This window comes from Grammomys surdaster, unplaced genomic scaffold (genome assembly GCF_004785775.1).
Source record: "Grammomys surdaster isolate TR1022 unplaced genomic scaffold, NIH_TR_1.0 241, whole genome shotgun sequence".
Lineage (NCBI taxonomy): Eukaryota > Metazoa > Chordata > Mammalia > Rodentia > Muridae > Grammomys > Grammomys surdaster.
In genome coordinates this window covers 3,106,938-3,128,038 of record NW_021604686.1, presented here as the reverse complement: position 1 = coordinate 3,128,038, position 21,101 = coordinate 3,106,938, and the positions used below count along the sequence as shown (strand labels likewise).

At 43.8% G+C, this 21,101-nt stretch overlaps 1 protein-coding gene across 1 annotated transcript in view; it reads left to right on the top strand.

Moving 5' to 3' along the window:
* Positions 1-21,101, top strand: part of Rec114 (REC114 meiotic recombination protein) — a 94,559-nt gene that overhangs the window by 21,219 nt on the left and 52,239 nt on the right. The window contains exon 2 of the mRNA XM_028774426.1: positions 9,301-9,390. Within this exon, the coding sequence (XP_028630259.1) occupies positions 9,301-9,390 (90 nt within the window). The remainder of the gene's footprint in view (positions 1-9,300; positions 9,391-21,101) is intronic.

Here is a 21,101-nt window from a genome sequence, read left to right as displayed (position 1 = left end):
GTGTGTGTGTGTGTGTGTGTGTGTGTGTGTGTGTGTGTGTGTGTGTGAGAGAGAGAGAGAGAGAGAGAGAGAGAGAGAGAGAGTATCTGTATGTACATGTGTGTATGTGTACCTGGTGTTAGAGTAACTGAGCCTAGACTAGGCTGACAGTCTTCAAGCCCCAGTAATTCTCTTGTTTCCAACCCCTCTACCCAGCACTGAGATTAGAGTTGTGCACCCACCCATGCCTGACTTCTGTGTGGGTTCTAGGGATTTGAACCCAGGTCCTCATGCTTACACAGGAAATGCTTTTATCCACTGAACCGTCTTCTCAGCCCCATAGAACATTTCTTATGTTTTCTCTCAATGGTTTCATAGCTGTTTGTGTTATATTTAAGACTTTAATCCATTTTGTATTCCTTCTTTTGTTTAATAAGATTTTATTTTTCCAAGGGTATATTTGGCTAGGCTTATTAATATGTCCTTGCTGGCAGCTAGGGCATCTCTAACATTATGGATAGTGAACACTAACTTTCTGCCGAAGACTCCCACCCTTCTGTGCTGAGTGCCATTGATAGTGTAGTTAAACCTGTTGACTGTAACAGAGCGTGTAGGCCTCTCTCAGTGTTCTTGTATTTTTCCCCCTGGCCCTTGGGTATGTTTTGGTCCTGCCATGCTGTTTATAGGTTTGCTTTTGTTTGTTTTGTTTTTTTTAATATCGACTTCATCGCATTTGTAGGTTGTTGGGTAGCATGAACATTTAGACAACACTAATGCTACCGGCACACAACCATGCAGCGCTTCTGTGCTCTTCTGTGTGTCTTCAGTTTTCATTCATCATGTTTCATAGTTCTCAGTGTGGAACTCTTTCATCTCCTTGTTTAAATGCATTTCTAAATATTCTGGGGGAGTTTTTTCTGGTTATTTGAATGGGTTGTTTTTTTTATTTCATGTTAGTTTGTTGTTAGCGTACAGAAACATCACTGATTTTTTTTTCGGAATTACTGTGCATATTAGTTCTGACAGTTTGGGTGGAATCTGAATTTATAAAAACATATTCTATGGTCCAGGATATGGTATGTCTTGATAAATGTTCTGTATGGTCTTAAGGAATATATTTTGTGCTGATGTTGGGTGGGTTACTGTGTAAATGTCAGGCAGGCCATGCTGGTAGGGACATCTTCCAGTCTACTATATACTTGTGATTTCTGTGGACTTGTTTTATCAGTTACTGAAAGTAGGAGATTGAAATACGGCTATAATTATAGACTTGTATAGTTCTTACTGTTTTAGAAACATAGGTATTTAGGATGACTGTGTTTTTCTGATTAAATGACCACTTACCAATATGAAATGACCATATATATATACACACACATATATATACATACATATATATATGTATATATATGTATGTATATATATGTGTGTGTATATATATAGGTGCGTGTGTGTATACATATATATATATATATATATATACATATATATGTATATATATATTTTTTCTTGGCAGATAGTATAATAACAATTGTAACTATTTTGTGGTTAGCATTAGTATAGGATATTATCATCAACCCTCTCTCTTCAGAGCTCAGGGATCTATGCAGAAAAGGAGAAGGAAAACTTGTGCCAGCCAGAGGTGATGGATGCCTCTAAGGAAACAGTGTCTTTCAGACAGAGCAGGACTGGAGCACTGTCACAGGCTATGACAGCAGACACAACACCCACAGGGGGCAAGCAAGGTAAAGTCCCCGCGCAGAGAGGGAGACAAGTGGACATGGATCCCACCCCTTCTCAAGAAGTTCCCTGCAGTTGGCACTGGCTGGCAAAGGAAGCCGCTTCCTCTGGTGGAAGCTCACTGTGGATATCTCCATATTTCAGGACAGGGCTCAGCCCAGGAGTTGTTGGCCAACACAAAACAAACTCAAGGCTATTTTTGTAGACTTTTTGTTTCATTTTGCTTTGTTTTGAAAAAAAAATTGTCTTCCTTGTTTGTGCTGAATAGTTTTGGGTCAATTTGACACAGGCTAAAGTCATCTGAGAAGAGGAACCTCAACTGAGAAAATGTCTCTGTAAGATTGGACTGTAGCCAAGCCTGTAGGGAATGTGTTAAATTGGTGATTGATGGTGAGGTTCTAGCCCATCGTGGGTGGTGTAATTCCTGTGCTCCATAAGAAAGCAGGCTGAGCAAGCCACGAGGAACAGCCCAGGAAGCAGCACTCCTCCATGGCTCCTGCGCTGTTTGCGTTTCTGTCCTGACTTTCTTGACAATGAACACTGATGTGGAAGTGTAAGTTGAATTAACCATTTCCTCCCCAAGTTGCATTTGGTTGTGGTGTTTATCACGGTAAAAGTAACCCTAAGATCAGTTGGTAACAGGACCCTGTGACAGGCCCAGCCGTGCTGTTTTGGGAGGATTACGGTAGGACTTTGGAACCTTGGGCTAGAATTGAATGTTCAAAGTTTGATAAGCTTGACAGTAATGTGTTTGTGTGTCAGGTTGACAAGGGGTCAGTGGTACTGAGTAGATTATGTCAACTTGACACACGCTAAAGTCATCTGAGAGGAGGGAACCTCAATTAAGAACCTCCATTAGATCAGACTGTAGGCAAGGCTGTAAGGCATTTTCTTAATTAGTGATTGATAGGGGAGGGTGCAGCTCACTGTGAGTGGTGCCAACCTGAAGCTGGTGTCCTTGGTTCGATAAGAAAGCAGGCTGAGAAAACCATGCGGAGCAAGCCAGGAAGCAGCACTCCTCCATGGCCTCTGTGTCATCCCCTGCCTCTAGGTTCCTGCCTAACTTCCTTGATGATGAACAGTGACGTAGAACTCTAAGGCAAATAAATATTTTCCTCTCTAAATTGCTTTTGTTCACGGTGTTTCATCACAGCAATGGGATCCCTAACTAAGACATGGTCTTACGCTTGTTTATTTTAATTTTTGCTTTTGTGTTTCTTGTTCACCTTTTGAAAGAGAGGCAGCATGAAGAACATAAAGTTGGTTGGTTAGGGAGATGGGAGGAATTTGGGAGGAAATGAAGGAGAGGAAAACATGATCAAAATAATTTGTATGAAAAAAGTGTGGTGGTGGTGGTTTTTTGCTTGTTTGTTTTTTCGAGACCAAGTTTCTCTGTGTGGGCCTGGCTGTTTTGGAGCTCGATTTGTAGACCAGGCTGTCTTTGAGATTCACCTGCCTTTGACTCCTGAGTGCTAAGATTAAAATTGTGTGCCACTCCCCCCATCACACACACACACACACACACACACACACACACACACACAGCTGAAAAAAGTGTTTTTAATATAATCTGATGGCTTCTGTCATTAATTGGGTGTTTGAACCATTTACATTTATTGTTATCAACAGGATTAAGTTTGTCATTTGCAATTTGTTGTCTATTTATTTGGCCTATCTATTTCTTTTTGTGTTTTGTTTGTTTGTTTGTTTGTTTTTGGAGACAGGATCTTATTGTATAGCCCTAGTTAGTCCCAAATTAAGTGTGTAGTCTAAGCTGTCATTAAACTCACAGACATCTGCCTGACTCTGCCTTTTAAGAGCTGGGATTACAGACATGCACCACTACTCCTGGCTTAAATGTAAAATTTATTTATTTATTTATTTATTTATTTATTTATTTCAAGCTTTTTTTTTCTCCAGTGGTAACACATGCCTTTAATCCCAGCACTCAAGAGTCAGAAGCAGGAGGATCTCTGTGAGTTCCAGACCAGCTTGTCTACAGATTGAGTTCCAGGACAACCAGGGCTACACACAAGAAAGCCCTGTCTCAAAAACAAAACAACAACAATAAAAAAATGATGTGACACTCACAAAGAATGAATAAAAAGTTAAAAGAGGGAGGGTGTCCAATTTGTGTTGCCCATGTACTCACTGGGGCATGGTCAAACTCCCAGTGGCCAGCCCCTTAAAACTGAGTCCTTCCCTAACTGCACCCCTGCAAGAAGCCATCATTTGTGGAGAGCTATACTTCAGCAACCTTATCACAATTCTTTCTCTCTCTCTCTCTCTCTCTCTCTCTGTCTCTCTCTCTCTCTCTCTCTCTCCTGGATTGCAGCCCCTCCTCTCAGTCTCTCCCTCACATAACCTCACCCCCTGTCCACCTCTCCCCTTCTCCTCTGAAAAGGGGAGCCCCCTCCCATATCAGCCCACCCTGGCACATCAAAACACTGTAAAGAAAAACACAAGCTGAGGCAATCCTGGAGATGGAAAATCTAGGGAAGAGAACATGATCTACAGATGGAAGCATTTCCAATAGAATAGAAGAGATGGAAGAGAGAATCTCAGGCATAGAAGATACAATAGAAGAAATTGATATACCAGTCAAAGAAAATGCTAAATTTATCACAATTTTTTAAGAGTTCTCTTTGATGGCGTTCTGGCTAGACTTAATACTTTTAGGGGTAGAGGTTGTCGCAGAAGCCTTCAAAGTCTCTCTTATCTTCAAGTTTGTAGTCACTGGAAGCTTGGATCGTGGACTCCACATGGATTCTGGGAAGAACACAGGCCACAGGCCATCCAGATGGTCTCTGGCCTCAGCACAAGCCATGGACCTCAGCTCAGAGACTTCAAACTTTGTGGTTGTAGCTTGTGGGCAGGGAAGCTGCCCCACACTCTCCTTCTCTCCACGGGGCAATCAGCACGGGCTGCAGCCACAGTGACTCCATGCTGGGGGCAGGCTGGTTTGCCTAGGACCTGCCCTATTCAGTTATAACATCTGGTTCTGCAGAGCCCACTCCTCAACACACCCCAGCAACTCATACCTGGAGTACATATTGGGGTAGGCCAACTCAAAGTGCTGGCTCTGGGCTCAGATGGCAGCTGAGTTGGTTAGCCCATGGCATCTGCCTGTGCAGGCCTTCTGGCCAGGCGTCCAAAGTTTATTTTTATTATGTTTATTTATGTGCCTTCTTGCAGTGGAGGCACTGAGAAGTTTGTGGAGGTCAGGGAACACCTTACAGGAGTCATTTTTCTCTTCCCATCACGTCAGTTCAGAGCATTGAACTTGATGTCTTTAGTCTTGGCCACAAGTGCCTTTACCTACTGAGCCATCTCAGTGTCTCATTTTTTCTACTTACTCTTCCTTCCTGTGGACTGGGTGTTATTTGTAATGTCAGTTATTAATGATATGTGGATAAGAAATTCCTATATACTCACCCAGGTGGTTGTTATTTCCAGTACTCTCCTCTCCTCTCTGGAGATTTTAGTTTTCATCTGATCTCATTGTTCTGTCTGAAAGACAGCTTTTAACTTTTCTCCCCTAGTATAGTTCTCCTAATGATGAATTCCTTCTGGAAACATCTTTGTTTCCTTTGAAAATGGTGCATTTTAATGTGGTGCCATCATTGCAATTTCAGACTCATTTATCCAGTTAAAAAAGATGTTAGGTGTGTGCTAAATGTCAGGCAGTATCCGAGACCTCAGGATATATAAGATATGTAGCAACGATCCAGCTCAGTCTTTCTGGAGAGTAAAATCTGCTCCCAGTAGACACCTAACAGTAAGTAACAGTAGAGTAGGGGGAAAGTCAGCAAGAGCTGTGGAGAAAAATAAAGCTGGGGAAGGGGATGGGGTGGACTTGGGGGGGGGGGGGCTCTCAGCAGAAAGGTAATACTGAAGTAGTGATCCTAGAGAAGAGAGCGGTGCAGGAATCCGGGAGAGATCCTCAGCGAGCACAGCACTGAAAACACTGAGGGTTGTGAGCCTAACCGTGCCCAGCAGGTGCCGTGCAGGAGCCCACGTGGGAGCAGACAGGAGAGCAGAGAGGCCGTGAGACTTTGGAATGAAGGGAGTCACTGAAGGACTCTGAGCTAGAAATGTCAGGATTTGACTTACATGTTTACAGATTGCTCCGGCTACTTTACCGGATGGAAATAAACTGTACTGGAGAGGGACGCAGGAACAGAAAGGAAGCCAGTCGGGAGGTTATTACAGCAGCCCTGCTGGCGATGATAAGGAGGAACACAAGCAGCCAGCCCTGAGAAGAATTGTCTGGTTCTGTACATCTTGACACAAAGGATTGGCTGATGGATGGGATTTGGATATTGCAGAAGGGGAGGTAGATGATTCTGTGGTGGGTTTTTTTTTTCCCTAAAGGACTGAAGGATAATTTATTTTATGAGGCAGGAGAACTGTGGCAGTCAGGGTGGATCGGTGCAGGAGAAGGGAAGGAGCTCAAGTTTGGGACTGTTAGATCTGAGATGTCTGTGACACTTGCATATAAAGACGTTGTCTGGACAATTGTCGGCAGCAAGACTGGAGGCAGGGAAAGTCCAAACAGTTTCCTACAAATCCATAGTCATAATTCAGTAATTTAGACGGAAATAGCATCTTTAACATGAGGATCCCAGGACTAATGAGAATATTCATAATGGTGTTGTAACTTTAATTTTTTCAAATCCTAATTTTAATGCTGGTTCTTAAACACTTTCACCTCCCTTGTAGCCCACAACCCACCAGAGGGAGTGGGAAAGAAAGGATACGGGGGAAGCAGACCTGTTTAGTTGCTCTTTGGAGCAACTCTCAGCTGTGTTGTCTGGAAGTCGGCAGTTCAGTTCACGGGTTAGCAGGCAGCCAGCTTGATCCTCTCACAAATACTTCACAGATGCACCAGCAATGCAGTTCGGTAGAGTCAGGATAGCACACATGAATCGGCAGCAGTGGTACGACCTAGCAGAGACAGCCAGGCCTCAGTCTTGGCTCCTGTCAGCAGGAGGTACCAACAGGAACACCAGAAGTTCTCGGCTGTGCTTCTCTCAGGAAAGTGAAGATCAGAGAAGATGGGAGGCCCACAAGCGTTGTACAGCTAGCTCTGTAAGCAAGCCTAGCTCAGTCTCCATCACTGTCTGTTGAGTTCTATTTATACCCTCCAAACATCACGTGTCCTCCATGGGTCTTGTTTCAGCACATGTCTCGCCTCAGCACATGTGTCTGGTGTGTTTGTCTCAGCTGACAGTGCTCTACCAATCAGCCCAAGTCCGTGGAAACGACAAGAAACTGCAGCATACCACCATTTTTCGATGCGTTTCTCTCTATGGCATCCCGACAAATGCAGCTCAACTACTCAATGTATGTCAGACCAATACATGCCTGTTGTTAGCAAAGAATCCTTTATCACGTGTCCTTTCACGTGCTTGCTTTAGCAGAACATCCTTTCACCTGTGTCTGCTTCAACTAAACATCCCTTCATATGTTTGACCCAGCAAGACACCCTCCAACCAACTTTCCAAAGAACCCTGAAGTTTCCACTTAACGGTGCACTTTGCACAAAAACTATATTGGGGGATGGGGAAGTCCCTAACAGAAATGAAAAAACATGGCATAGCTGTTGAGTGATATTCTACAGTACTGAAAATGTGTGTGTGTACTCACACCCACTTCCTTGTGTATACATGAAGCAGCATGGCCGAAGCCAAATTGTAACCTTTTGTATATCAGGGCTCGTGAGATGGCTTAGTGGTTAGAGGACTTACTCCTCCTCTAGAGGACCCAACTCCACAGCCCAGCATCCACATCAGGTGGCACACAACTGCCTGTAACTTCAGCTCCAGGGGATTGGATGCTGCCTCCTGACCACTGTGGGTACCCAAACAGATGTGTGGACACCCATGGACACATTCACATAACTTTTCTGTTACCCTGTTGTTGGAAGCTAAGTGTGGTAATGCATATCTTTAATCCCAGCACTCAGCAGAGGCAGGCTTCTCTCTGTCAGTTCAAGGCCAGCCTGGTCTACAGAGCCAGAATAGCCAGGGATACACAGTGAAACTCAGTCTCAACAAACAAACAGAAACAAACCTGTTGGTGGAAGTCAGGATGGAGATTATTTTAGGGAGGATATAAGCTGTACATTTATGTTTTAGATGCTTCTGGGCTGCAGAGGTACAGCAGTGGTTTTTCCTGGGGACCCAGGTAGCTTTCCCAAGGACCTGGGTTTGAGTCCCAGCACCCACATGGAAGTTTACAATTATCCCTAACTCTGGTTCCAGGGGATCTGATACCATTCTCTGCCTCCGTGGACACCAGACACACACTGTTGTACAGACATGCATACACCAATATACATAAAATAAAAACATTTGAAGTTACATTGTTATGTTAAAGTTTTGTCATCCAAATTTATTGTCTGGACTATAGATTGGAGAGCTGTGCTGACTTTCTAAGTGGTCATAAGACATACGAGATTGTTCATGTAAGCAGGTATTCTGTAAATAACTAGGGCCCAACGTGGGAAGGGTAGAAAGTAGCGAATGAAGGAACTGGGGCAGGGTTCACAGCATCCCTCCTGACATCCGAAATGCTGGCTTTTGAAGTCTGAGATTGAGAATTAATTAAAATTCAAGAAATTGTGAATTTGTCATATAACTAAAATTCTGATATCTGCATAAGAAACTGTAAGGCAGAGAATGTGGGACCTTATAAAAACATTCCTAGCTAGTTATTTGTATGTTAATTATTTAAACTTCAAGCGGTAAAGTTTGCTATATAAGGTTGTTTACATTACAGTGTTATTTGTTTTGTTTTCTTTTAATCATTCAGTCCCTTAAGACCCGATTCTCTCTCTTAGATGTGTGTGGTCATATCGTCTCTGACCTTCCGTATAAGTGCCTCAGTTTTCTCTCCGTAACTCACTGGTCTGGAAAAGCATACCAAGTAAATCTAACAAAATAAAATACCATGGAGTTAAATCCAAGGCCTTCTATTTAGGCTCAAGATGAAGAAGGGGAAAATAAGATTTATGAAGCCCCAAGGGATGGCTAGGTCCTACCAGCAGGTTGGGATATGCTGTACGATGTGACAGCCTACATTAAGTACCATTGACACACTGGAGGTCAGGAAAGGAAGGTGATTGATTGCTTGACTAAAGACACCAGAGCACTGAGGTCTCACAGTGACTCTGGGAAGGATCATCTTCATTATGTAGAAACGAAATGTAGACCCTTAGAAGAGATGATTTTATTAAAACATGACAGAAAAAATACAGCTCAAGACCCACCTCTCTCTATTAATCTGGTTAATTAATTAATTAACTAATGTGTTTTGAAATACTGGCTTTTAAGTTTACTTTTTAAAAGTACATCTTATACACACATGCACACACAGACACAGACAGACAGACACACAGACACACACACAGACACACACACACATGAGGAAGCTTGACAAGGCAAGGGGAACCAGTTACAGAGTAAATGAAAACAAAGTTTCGGATAGGAGGCTCAATCTGAGAAAGAAATCTGCTTTCAGAAGTGTTTTTATGTGTATCATGGAAACACCGTCACATTTTTTTTTCCTCTCTTCAAGGTTTTTGAATCCAGTGAGGAATCTGGGTGTCTTGTTCTCACGATCGTTGTATCAGGCCACTTCTTCATTTCCCAAGGACAGACACTGCTGGTGAGTTGTATGGCTGACAGCCCAGCCCGCTCTCTTTTTTCTTCCGTTTGTAGCTCTGTCATTTTCTTGGGCCCTCAAGCTTCTTCAGTCTTACTGAAAGGCATTGCGTTCAGCTAACTAAGAATTTTTCTAGCATGTTTTATAGCAGTGGGAAATTCAGAAACATACTGATTATTTCCTGCCTTGAAGGAGTTTTGGTTGTAGTGATCAAAGGATTGCAACTAGCCAGATGATAGAGAGTTCTTAGTTGGAAAGACTGACGGAAGGCAAGCTAGCCAGGCTGAGAAAGCAAAAGCAAGAGCAAAAACAAAGAAACAGCTAAAAGAAAACAGAGCATGCAGCAGTTCGCTGGCAAGGCCTCCATAAAATGCAGACTCTATAAAGAAGCGTTTGTCCTTCTTATTCTGAGTAGTATACATTTTAGGAAGTATGTAGAATCTTTAGAATAAAATATGCAGGCTGAGTGCAGTGCCGTGTGCATGCAATTCCTGTGTTTGCAAAGCAGAGGCAAGAGAATTACTGTGGCGGAAGACAGCCAGAGGTAGCCTACATTATCCAGCTAGAGACCAGTGAGAGCAAAGAGGGAGAGTGAGGAGGGTCATCCAGTCACTGACCACTGTGCTGGAAAGTTGAGGGTCTGTTTAGTAGAAACAGTGTGAATAAAGAGAAGACAGTAAACTTGTAATCTGATCAAAGAAATTGTCTTAGAAAGAGAAGGTTATATGAGATTAGTACATTATCATTTTCTGGGCCTAGTGTCTACATAGATGCCATAAAATCATATAACAGATATTTACTAAATATCTACATGGCATCAGAATTTATTCATTTATTGAGCCGTTAGTTTACTTTTTTGTTGTTGGATGAAGAGCCAGAGGATATCAGAGTATACAACATGGGTAGAATTCCCAGTCACTGTGGACTACCACTCTAGCGAGAAGCGCCATAAGCAGGCAGGCTAGGTGTATGTAAAGATCTTAACTTGTACATAATTCCTTCCAAGCTCTGTCAACATACAACGGCAGGATCTGACATATGTGCATTAGAATGGTTCATTTTCCCACTAAGTGAAATAGTGTCATCAGTCACTGTGAGACCCACAAAGCCAGCTTTGCATCTTGTGCTTTTAAGAGCCGTGGTGTGGGTGGCCTTGTTCTCTCTCTACCTGCTACCCTAAGGGTTAGTGTTGGGGGTTTTTTTGTTTGTTTGTTTTTGTTTTTTTTACCCCTCCCCCCCAAAAAAGATTAGGCTTCTGTAGCTGCTATAAAGACTCCTCTAGGTGCTAGCCTTGCTTCTGAGAGATGTCTGGCTGGTTCTCCCTGTCAGAGTCCTGGATCTTGCTGAATGGTGGGGTCCACCAAATAACATCCCCTCACCCCCCACCCCTGCCTTGTGCTTGTTCTCTAGTCATCTGTCATTGTACGCTGTTGTTTAAAAAAATACTACAGAAGATTTCTTTGTATCGTGTGGAGTGATTTTGTTTTCATTGACGTTACAAAACTAAGCTTACCAAATTAAAAAAAAGAAAAAAAAAAGCCCTGTTAAGAAGTGTATGAGGAACTCTATCCTGCAGTTATTTGACGCAGGTTACAATAATGCATAGTTCAATCATATTTATAATTCCTCAATGTTTTTCAAAGTTATTTTGACTATTTTGTTATTTGCGGTTCTTGGGGCTGCTTTGACTCTGTCAATCAATTTGGGAAGAATTTACTTGTTACTATTGAGTCTTCCAACTCATGGGCACATTTTAACTCTGTGTATTTTTATCTGCTATAATTTCTCACAGTAGTGTCTTATAATAGCTAGAGATTCCTGTGTGTGTGTGTGCGCGCGCGCGCGTGCACGCAGAAAGTTCTTACTTTATTTTATGGGAATACAAATCTTGTATTAATAAAAAGCTCTTCCATTGCTGGCCTCTGGCAAGCTTTTGTGTCACCCAGTGTTTGATGGCAACAAGCAGCCACAGGTGACAGGTAGGCACAGCAGCGGTAGGTGGCGCCCTCTAGTGTTAGAGTTCTTGTGTCAGTCTCTGGTACTGGTACTCTTAGTCCTGGACAAGTGTTAGAGCTCTGTGTAGGCCCAGGAAGCCAGGATTTCTCAGCTTTGGGCAGTGGCTTCTAAATCTGGGTATTGGGATTCTGCTGCTGCTTCCTCTACCACTGCTAGCTAGTGGCCTTGAGGCCTCACCCTAGAGTGGCTCTCCATGGAACCGGCTTTTCCACTTCTTGTGTAGCATGGCTGCTGGCCACTCGGTTGTCACAACTATCTCTGCTCCAGTCATAGCAGCTAATTCTTTTTGTGTTACTACTTCAGCCTGTTTCAGAAAATGTAGGCAAGAAGGACCACTTAAGAGAAGACTCTTAGCCAAGTGGTGTTGGCTCACACCTTTGATCCCAGCATTCGGGAGAAAGAGGCAGGTAGATCTCTGTTGGTTCAAAGCCAGCCTGGTTTACAGAGAGTGAGTTCCAGGATAGCCCTGTCTTAAAAAACAAAGAAATGAACAACAAAGACTCGGGCTTTAAGTTGCAATAATGGAGTGGGGTTGGGGACAGCAGAGGAGGCAGGAGCTAGCTCACCAGTTGGCTGAACAGCGTGTGTGCAGCAGTTACTGCAGTCCTCTGCCACACTACTGGGAGAGGCACTCCACCTCTGGATTGGGTGGAGATGGTTCCATGGAAGTCCCGAGCAAGGTTCTTGGAACCGTCGAGCCTGGACTGCACCCGCGATTGTAATGTTGCTTCCTCAAGGTGTTCAGGAAATGCTCACCAACAGGCCTTTCCTTCAAGGAGCTGGAGCAGCGGGAGAGAGCCCAGTGGCTGTCCGTTGGGAACCAGCTCCTGTAGCTCTCAGTGCTTTGCTTATCTACAGGAAAGTAAACACGAGAAGGAGTGCTTATACTTACATATTAACATTAATGTTGATTTTCACAGTGTTGAACAATGTTTCTTACAATGTCTAGCACCTGTTCCGTGCCCCAGGGAGAGAGGTGCCCCTCATCTGTCTCAACAGTCAAGGCCTGTTCTCTGGGCCTAGGAAGATGGCATCATGGACAAAAGCACTTGGAGTGAAAGCAAAAGAACCTGAGTCAGTTCCCCAGAAGCAGGCATGGCCTGTGTGCACTGGCAGGGGGAGGTGGGCAGGGCCTGGAAGCTCACTGGTTAGCCCGGCTGAAGTGGTGAGGTTCGGTTTTGGTGAGAGATTAAGGTAAAGAGTGATAAAGGTGTGTGCCTGCATATGCAAATGTGCACTTATACATACACAACAAAAATAAGATGCGCTGTCTCAGCAGGTGTCACATGTCCTACTGGTCACATGCTCCATACTGCATGTCTAGAACCTGACTCATTCATTGTAGGTGAGGTCTGCACCCGCAGATCGGCGTCTCCCACTGCGTTTCTGTCCTTTCCTTACCTCTGGTAGCCGCTTACCTACTCTCTGCTTCTGGGAATTGATTTTTTTTTTGCTTGTTTATTTTTATTTTTTCTCACTTTTAGCCCAGGCTGGACCTTGACTGGTAGTGATAGCCCAGGGTGGACCTCGACTGGTAATGATGGTTTCCTCAGTCTCCCAAGGGCTGGGGCTCCAGGCAAGAGCCACTATGCTGGCTTAAATTCAGCCTTTTAAGATTCTGCATTTAGAGCGAGAGAGATGCTCTTCCAGAGGACCCAAGTCTAATTCCCAGTACCCACATGGTGGCCCACAACCATCTGTAACTCCAGTTCCAGGAGGTATAATACTGTCTTCTGGCCCCCACTGGCACTAAGTGTGTATGCACTACACAAGACACATATGCAGGCAAACCACACACACACACACACACACACACACACACACATCTTTAAAGGATTCCACGTATAAGTGAGATGTATAATATTTATCCTTTTTATTAAGTGTATTCATTAACATTAGTCTATGTAGGGAATACGTTCTGACTACACTAACTCTTGACCCTCTCTTACGTACTTCATGCTTCCACCATCTTCCCTCCCTACAAGCCCCTCCCACTTTGACACTTCTTTGTTTGGTTTGGTTTATGACCTACTGAGTCTGGATTTGGCCCTTGTGTCAGCATGAACGTGGAGCTGTCCCCTGGAGCATGAGAGGCTCACCAGTGGCCACACCACAGAAGACAGTAACCGACTCTTCCCTCAGCATCTGCCAACAGCCAGTAGGTCCTCAGGAGGAGTAGAGCCTGAGGAGCCCCTTCCCATCTGTGAGGAATGTTGACAGGCCCAGTCTGGAGCAGGCCCAGTGCAGGCCACAGCTGCTGTGAGCTCATGATTGGGATGCTGTGTCCTGCAGAAGGCAGCTTTTCATACCCATCCTCCCTGTCATCCAACTCTGACTTTCCCCTCTTCTGTGATAGTCCCTGAGCTTTTGGAGGTTTTGGAGGTACAGGTGTCTGTTTAGGACTGAGTACCTTGAGCAGCCGTAAGTCTGAACTGACTGCCGTTTGTTGGGGGAAAGTTCTAATCAAGGCCTAGAGCAGCCTTGATTAATTTCTAAACACAGAAATTTAGAAGGTGCGATGGCTATTCTTGGTTGTCAACCTGACTACACCTGGAATTAATTAACTAAAACCCAAAGGGCACACCTGTGAGGGATTTTTTTTTCCATTAAGTCATTTGAAATGGAAAGATCCTCTTTTAATCTGGGCTGGACATAGAAAAAGGAAGCTTGCTCTCTTTGCCCCCTAGCTCTCAGTAGCAAGTCCATTCCTACATCTTCGGGATTCCAGCATATACTGAAGACCAGCTCAGACCAGACATCTAGCCTTGAGGGCTGAATAACTGTTGTGTTCTTGGATCTTCTGTTGGTAGATAGTTGGACAGCAGGACCACAGCCTTTAAGCTAGTCTAATAAATATATGTGTGTGAGTTATTTAAATATATACATATATATGTATACACATACATACATATATGCATACATGCATGCATAATATATACATATATATGCATACATACACACATACATGCCTACATATAGGTTTTTTGAGACAGGGTTTTTCTCTGTGTAGTCTTGGCTGGCCTCAAACTCAAAGATCTCCTGCCTCCGCCTCCCAAGTGCTGGGAATAAAGCTGGGCACCACCACCCTCTGGGGTATTTTCATTCTATTAGTTCTGTTCCCCTAGAGAACCCTGACTAACACAGAAGGTAGTTAATACCATTTCCATCTGTCAAAACAACAGTAGTGAATCCCCTGCCTACAGCTTACGAAATGAACTCTCTCCTAAGGAGTAAGGTCTAAGCACCAAGCAGAAAGTGCTGGTTACTCCCACCAGAGTCATGTCACTATTGTACCAGTGTGCACAATCCAGTGCTTGCCTGGCACTCAAGGCTCAGCACTGGGTCAGCTCATTGGTGGCTCTTCTCCCCCAGCTGCCTGCATAGCACTGAGAACTAGTCCACAGGAGGAAGGATTTGCATTGCTCACCCGTGCCTTCTGGGGTGGGCATTATCCACCCATGCAGAGTACTTCTGTCCAAACTATTTTTTTAAAAAATGTATCTTTAAAATTAGCTTGTAGAGTACCAGGATTCCCTGTGACTTCTTCACACATCTCTAATTTTAATGAGCCCTCTCCCAGACTCTCTCCCTTACCCTCCTCCTTAGGACTCTCCTCCCATTGTACCACACTGCCTCCAGGATTCCCTCTGTTTTCACATGTGTCGTCTTCCCCTTTCCTGCCTCCCACCTAACCAACCATAGCGCTTTTATACTTTCCTGGTTGCTGTAAACATTCCAAGTTAAATACATAAATCTAAAATTTCAAAGCTATGATCCACATGAGAGAGAAAATGTGACATTTGTCCCTCTAGGCCTGAAATGTTTCTCTTTGTTCCTTGATTATTTCACTTAGTATAATGGACTCTGTGTTCATTCATAGTGTTAGAGACATCAGGATTCCTTCTGCTGAGAAACAGTCCCTGTGCATATGTCACAGTCCCTTCATCCGCTTAGCCACTAATGGACACTTAGCATGGCCCCACCTCTCTGCTGTCATGAATAATGTGACAGTGAGCATGGGACCGCAGGTGTCTCTACCATGGCCATGTGTTCAAGTCTTTGGCCATGTATACAGAAGTGGAATGGATGTCTGGATCATATGGTAATTCCTTAAATTTTGAGGAAGTATTTTCCATCATGACCATGTGTTTTCAGCCCCACCAACAACAAGGTTGCTTTTTCTCTGTATTCTTACTAACAATATTTTCATCTTTTTTTTATAATCCACATATTAACAAGTATAAGGTGGGGCTGGAGAGAAGGTTCAGTACATACCTCTAGCAGAGGACCCAAGTTCAGCTCCCGGCAGCTCACAACTACCTATAACTGAAGCTCCAGAGAAGTCTGCTGCTGCCTTTGCCCCTCTAGGAGTACTTGCAGTTATGTGGGTACACACACACACACACACACACACGCACAGAGAGAGAGAGAGAGAGAGAGAGAGAGAGAGAGAGAGAGAGAGCGCGCACAGTTTTGTGTAAAAGGGTTTTTTGTTTGTTTTAAAGAGCATGAGATAGTAAGGCATTCCAGTGTTGGTATTTCCTTTCATACACGAGCTGCCTGTTAGTCTGTGCTGGGAAGCTGCATTCGGGTTTGTCAGCATTTGCTCCAGGATCCTGTAAACACTTGTGTGCTAAAGGCTTTACCAGAGTGCTGTTATTGGGAAACTATGGGGTATCTACAGGGTGGAGCTTAGTGGGAAGTCTTCAAGTCACTGAGGGAGTACCCTCGCCCTTTCCTCTTACTCTTTCTGGCTTCTGGGGCACAGTTCCTCTGAGTGACTCCACTATTATATACCCAAAGCACTGAGAGCAACTGATGAGAGCCTCGAACCAATGAGAGAAGTAGCCAAAGAAACATTTCCTTCATCGGCTGATTACCTTGGGCATTTGCCAATGCTGGAACTCTGACTGACACTCTGTCCTCTGCCCGTTTTCAAAAGAGATTGTTTGGCTCTTGGTATCGCACTGGGTCTCTTGTGTATGTCAGCCTCTTCTTGTCAGACTCAGGTTTGCAAACATTGATTCCCACCGTATACAGTGCCTTTGCATGTTCTTGCTTGCTTCCTCCGCTGTGGTTGCTGAGTTTTTAGTCCTGAGTACAAGTTGAGTTTTGTTGAACACTTTTTAGCATCTATTGAGATGGCCCTTTTAAACATTCTGTTAATATGACAACATGTACAGATAGATATTCAGTCCTTGCTAGGCTTAGTAGTAAGCGTCTTCGGCTCTGGCTCTCAGGAAGCAGATGCAGACAGATCTCTGTGAGCTTGAGGCCAGTATGGTCTACATAGTGAGTTCTAAGACAGCCATAACTGTGGAAAGCCTATCTCAGTAAACAAAAATCATAAATAAAAAGCACTCAGTTCCCATTGCATCGGTCTTTATAGACTTGCGGTCATGTTGAGTTTCTTATATATTTTGGATATTTACCTCTTATCAGATTTATGATTTGCAGACATTTACTTCCATTGTATACATTTTTATTCCTGAATAAGAAGCATTAAACTTTCAAAAATTACATATGTGTGTTAGTGTAGTAAAGCTAAGAATATTTATTTAAAGAATATTTTACTCCTTAAGGGATAATTTTTGTCAATTTATACATAGTACTTTTTACATATCCACAAAACAACATAAAATAGCAAACACATTTGGCTTATAATGTACTTACGTTGCAGTTTTATGGTGCTATTAAGATTATACACCCTCTGCCTGCATACTAATTAAGTTGTATTATAATTTTGGAATTTTTCTCATAAGGTGAGAAAGGGGCGTCATGTCTCTGGAAACTTTGGGCCCATTTGTCTTAGAATGAGCTCTAGTTGTTGGCCTGGATGAAAATTCAGAGTTTTATAAAAGCTGCACTGTACCCACCACAAGTCAGCTCTTCCAGGGAACCTGATGGCAGTGACTCAAGGCAGTGCTGTGTGTTTTCCTAGAAACTCAGACAGCTTACCAAGGCTGAGGGTTTCCTGTGTTGTCCTGGACAGCCATTTAAACTTAATTCCCCTTACGCTCCCAGGTCTCTGATTTCTACACCCAAGGAGCTCGTTCCAGGTTTAATTACGTGGGTGCTGTTTACTAATTCTACGGGTTTCTATGTTGGTGTTGTACATTTGGCACCTGTGGCTAACCGAGATTCAGGATGGCTCCATGCAGATCCACCTAGGCCACTCTGTTGTCGTTTACGTCAAAGGGTTGCTATAGCGAGTAGACCAGGAGCTTAGCCACGGTCACATCGTGCCTTGTACTTGGCCTTGAGTGGATTTTACCTCCAATGTTGGCTTTTTAAGTAGGCTCTTCTTTGGCCATTTGGGGCTTTTAATTTTATTTCTAATTGTGATAACCACACATAAACCATCTTAACTATGTTTAAACACACATGTCAGTGACAGTGAACACATCCCTTTTGCACAGGCATAACTACCATCCGTTTCCAGAACTCTCTTCATCTTGGAGAGTTGCAGTTCTGAACCCATTAACTAGAAACTTCCCCTCCCCATCCCCAGACAATGGGAAGGACCCTTTACTTTCTGAGAGATCACGATTATTTCATATAAGTGGAATCCTGCAGTTTTGTCTGTTAGAGACTGGCTTATTTCACTTAACATAATGTTTTTAAGGTCCGTCTGTGTTGTAGCGTGTGTTATAGCTCTGTCTTTGAGGTCTGTCTGTGTTGTAGTGTGTGTTATAGCTCTGTCTTTAAGGTCTGTCTGTGTAGTAGCGTGTGTTATAGCTCTGTCTTTAAGGTTCGTCTGTGTTGTAGCGTGTGTTATACCTCTGTCTTTGAGGTCTGCCTGTGTTGTAGCGTGTGTTATATCTCTGTGTTGTAGCGTGTGTTATAGCTCTGTCTTTAAGGTCAGTCTGTGTTGTAGCATGTGTTATAGCCCTGTCTTTAAGGTCCGTCTGTGTTGTAGCGTGTGTTATAGCTCTGTTTTTGAGGTCTGTCTGTGTTGTAGCGTGTGTTATAGCTCTGTCTTTGAGGTCCATCTGTGTTGTAGCGTGTAGCTCCTTTCCTTTCGAAGACTTGATGAGACGCCGTTGTTTTTACATGCTGCATCTTGTCTACAGATTCATCTGTCAGTGGATATCGGGTTGCTTTCACTTTTTGCCTGTTGTGAATAATGCTTGCTGTAAACAAGTATACATATACTCTCCAAAACTCCATTTCAGTTGTTCTGTGTGCACACTCATAAGAACCGATGAATGTGCTGCTTCATCCTTACTGTCAGGCTGATTGGGTTGGAAGACGTGTAGGAACTGAATAAAGCACACTTTCCTATGTACCTGTCAGGGCATTACCAGATCCATCATGAGGGCTCCGACCTGAGGTTTCACATCAGTGGCCTACATCATTGGTGGCTTAAACTTTTGAATAGACGTTGGGAACTGGTGGCACTGTGGAAAGTGGGACATCTTTGGAAGAATCAGGTTGCTGTGAGCATGCCTTTTAAGGATATAGCTTATCTAGAAAACCCGGCTCAGGAACCTGGAACCAGGCTCCTGTGGACTGCAACTGCATTCTGTACCAACGTGAACCTTTTGTGTGCTAATTCTTCTCTCATGTTTTGTCATAGGAACAGTAAAGTCTAACACACTAAGTCATGTGGAATTCCTCATTTAACTCTTTAAGGAACTATCAAGTTATTTTCTACGTTGACTGTACCATTTTACGTTCTTAACAACAGTTACAGTGTCCCAGCTTCTTGGTGTCCTCCTCATACTTGGTTTTGTTCATTCAGAGTGGGGATTTGTAGCTCAATTCCAGCTTACCCAGCCCTCAGGAGGCTCTGGGTTAGATCCATGTTTGCTGGCCACTTAAAGAATTTCGTCAGAGAGCTGTCTGTCCAGCTTCTGATTGGGAGTTTGGTGGGAGTGTTGAACTGAAAAACTGACCATTCATCCCCTTACACACATGCATGTGCAGAAGTAGAGACACCCAGAGAACGTTGCTGCTTTTTTCTTAGGTCTCAGGTCTCTTCTTCCTGTCTGTTCTTACAGTGTAGACAAGGTGTGTTTTGACTGAGCACCAAGAGTCTTTTTTGTTGGAGAGACTTGTAAATGTGGCTTACTGGTGACTGGCTCTGTGCAGTGCTGGCCCCTCCTCTGGTCACACTGACTTAAGGATCAGTTGTCACCACAGCGCTGCTGCCTGCTCAGTCTGCTTGGCATCTCCCTGGTGCAGAGATTAACAGTGAGAATGTCTTCAGTGGACTGTCACCTTTTCCAGATTCACAAACCCATAGTTGTTAAGAGTAGAGATGGGGCCAGAGAGATGGTTTAGTGGATAAAAGCACTGGCTACTCTTGCAGAGGACTTGGGTTCAGTTCCCAGCACTGACATGGTGGATCACAACCATTTGTTACTCCAGTTCCAGGGGTTCTGACACCCACTTCTGACCTCTGCAGACACTAGGTACATGTACAGTACACATGCATCTAGCAAGCAAAACTCTCATTTTACAAAAAGTAAAAATAAATCTAAGTAAATAAGTAGGACCACTTGTTACTCCTCTGGGCTCTTTCTCCCCATTTAAAAACACTGTCTTCATCTCCCTCTTCATTTAGAAGTCAGGAGGCCAAAGTCTCAGACCAACATTCTAGAAATAGCCAACAGGGAAATGATTTCTCAAGGCTTTGGCCACAGTTTCGAGCCACTCCTTTATTTCAGTCAGTCCTGCCCCTGCCTGTTTTGTCTTCACCTGACTGAGACTCTGGAGTGAGCTAGCTTGAGGCAGCTGTAGTCCTGGCGTCCTGGAGCCTGGCTCGTCCGGGAAGTGAGCTCCTGGTGTTTTGCTTTCATCTTTTTACCTTCCACACCCAGTGCTAATGTTCCTCAAAAATAAGTCTTTTCTCTGTTTACCACTAGGAAATAGTACATTCCTATTTAAGTGAACCTCTAACCTTCAAATGCTATTTTAATCATTAGGGTTTTTTTTTGTTTGTTTTGTTTTTTAAAAAAAAAAAGTCCCCTGGTATCAATCTGAGAATTTTCTAAGAAGGAGGATCTAGTACAAATCTTTGAAATGAAGCCATTCCCACATTAAACTCTTTAAATTAACGCAAGTTCCCTCCCCTCTGCTTCTCTTTTCTTCTGACAGTTTCATTGTGCAGTCCAGACTAGCCTTAGACTCACGATCCTCCTTCCTCGGCTTCCCAAGTGCTGTATACATCACCACAGTAATCCTCCCTTTGGCTACTTTTCCCTGAAAAATACCGGGAAACAAAATCCCCATGGCGTTATAATCTTTCCCGTGTTAGAACCATGGCATCAATGGCGAGATAGCCGGGTAAGCGTCTTACTGCTCCACGTTCATACTTTCCCACATCCAAATAAGCTTTTGATTCTATGCAGTACTTACCTAAGTACTTACCCGGCTGCCTCCTTGTGAGCCCTGAGCCTTGAGTCCCTTGCCTTGTTTTTCCGTTCCCCTTCAGAATCTGAGGTCATCCTGAGCACCTTAATGAGGAAGCAGTGTGCAGATGATATATCACAGATTGTCCTGTGACAGTGGGGGAGTGACTGGTGGAGGGCCAGGGTTGCCCTCTGCTTCCAGATAGTGCTGTGTGGGAACACCGTCCAGGTGAGGGGCTGTGTCCTTACACTGTGGTAGAAGTAAATGAACAGAAGCAAGGGAACCCACTCCCTAAGCTCAGTCACAGGAGCACTGCCCTGCACTCCCTAAGCTCAGCTCAG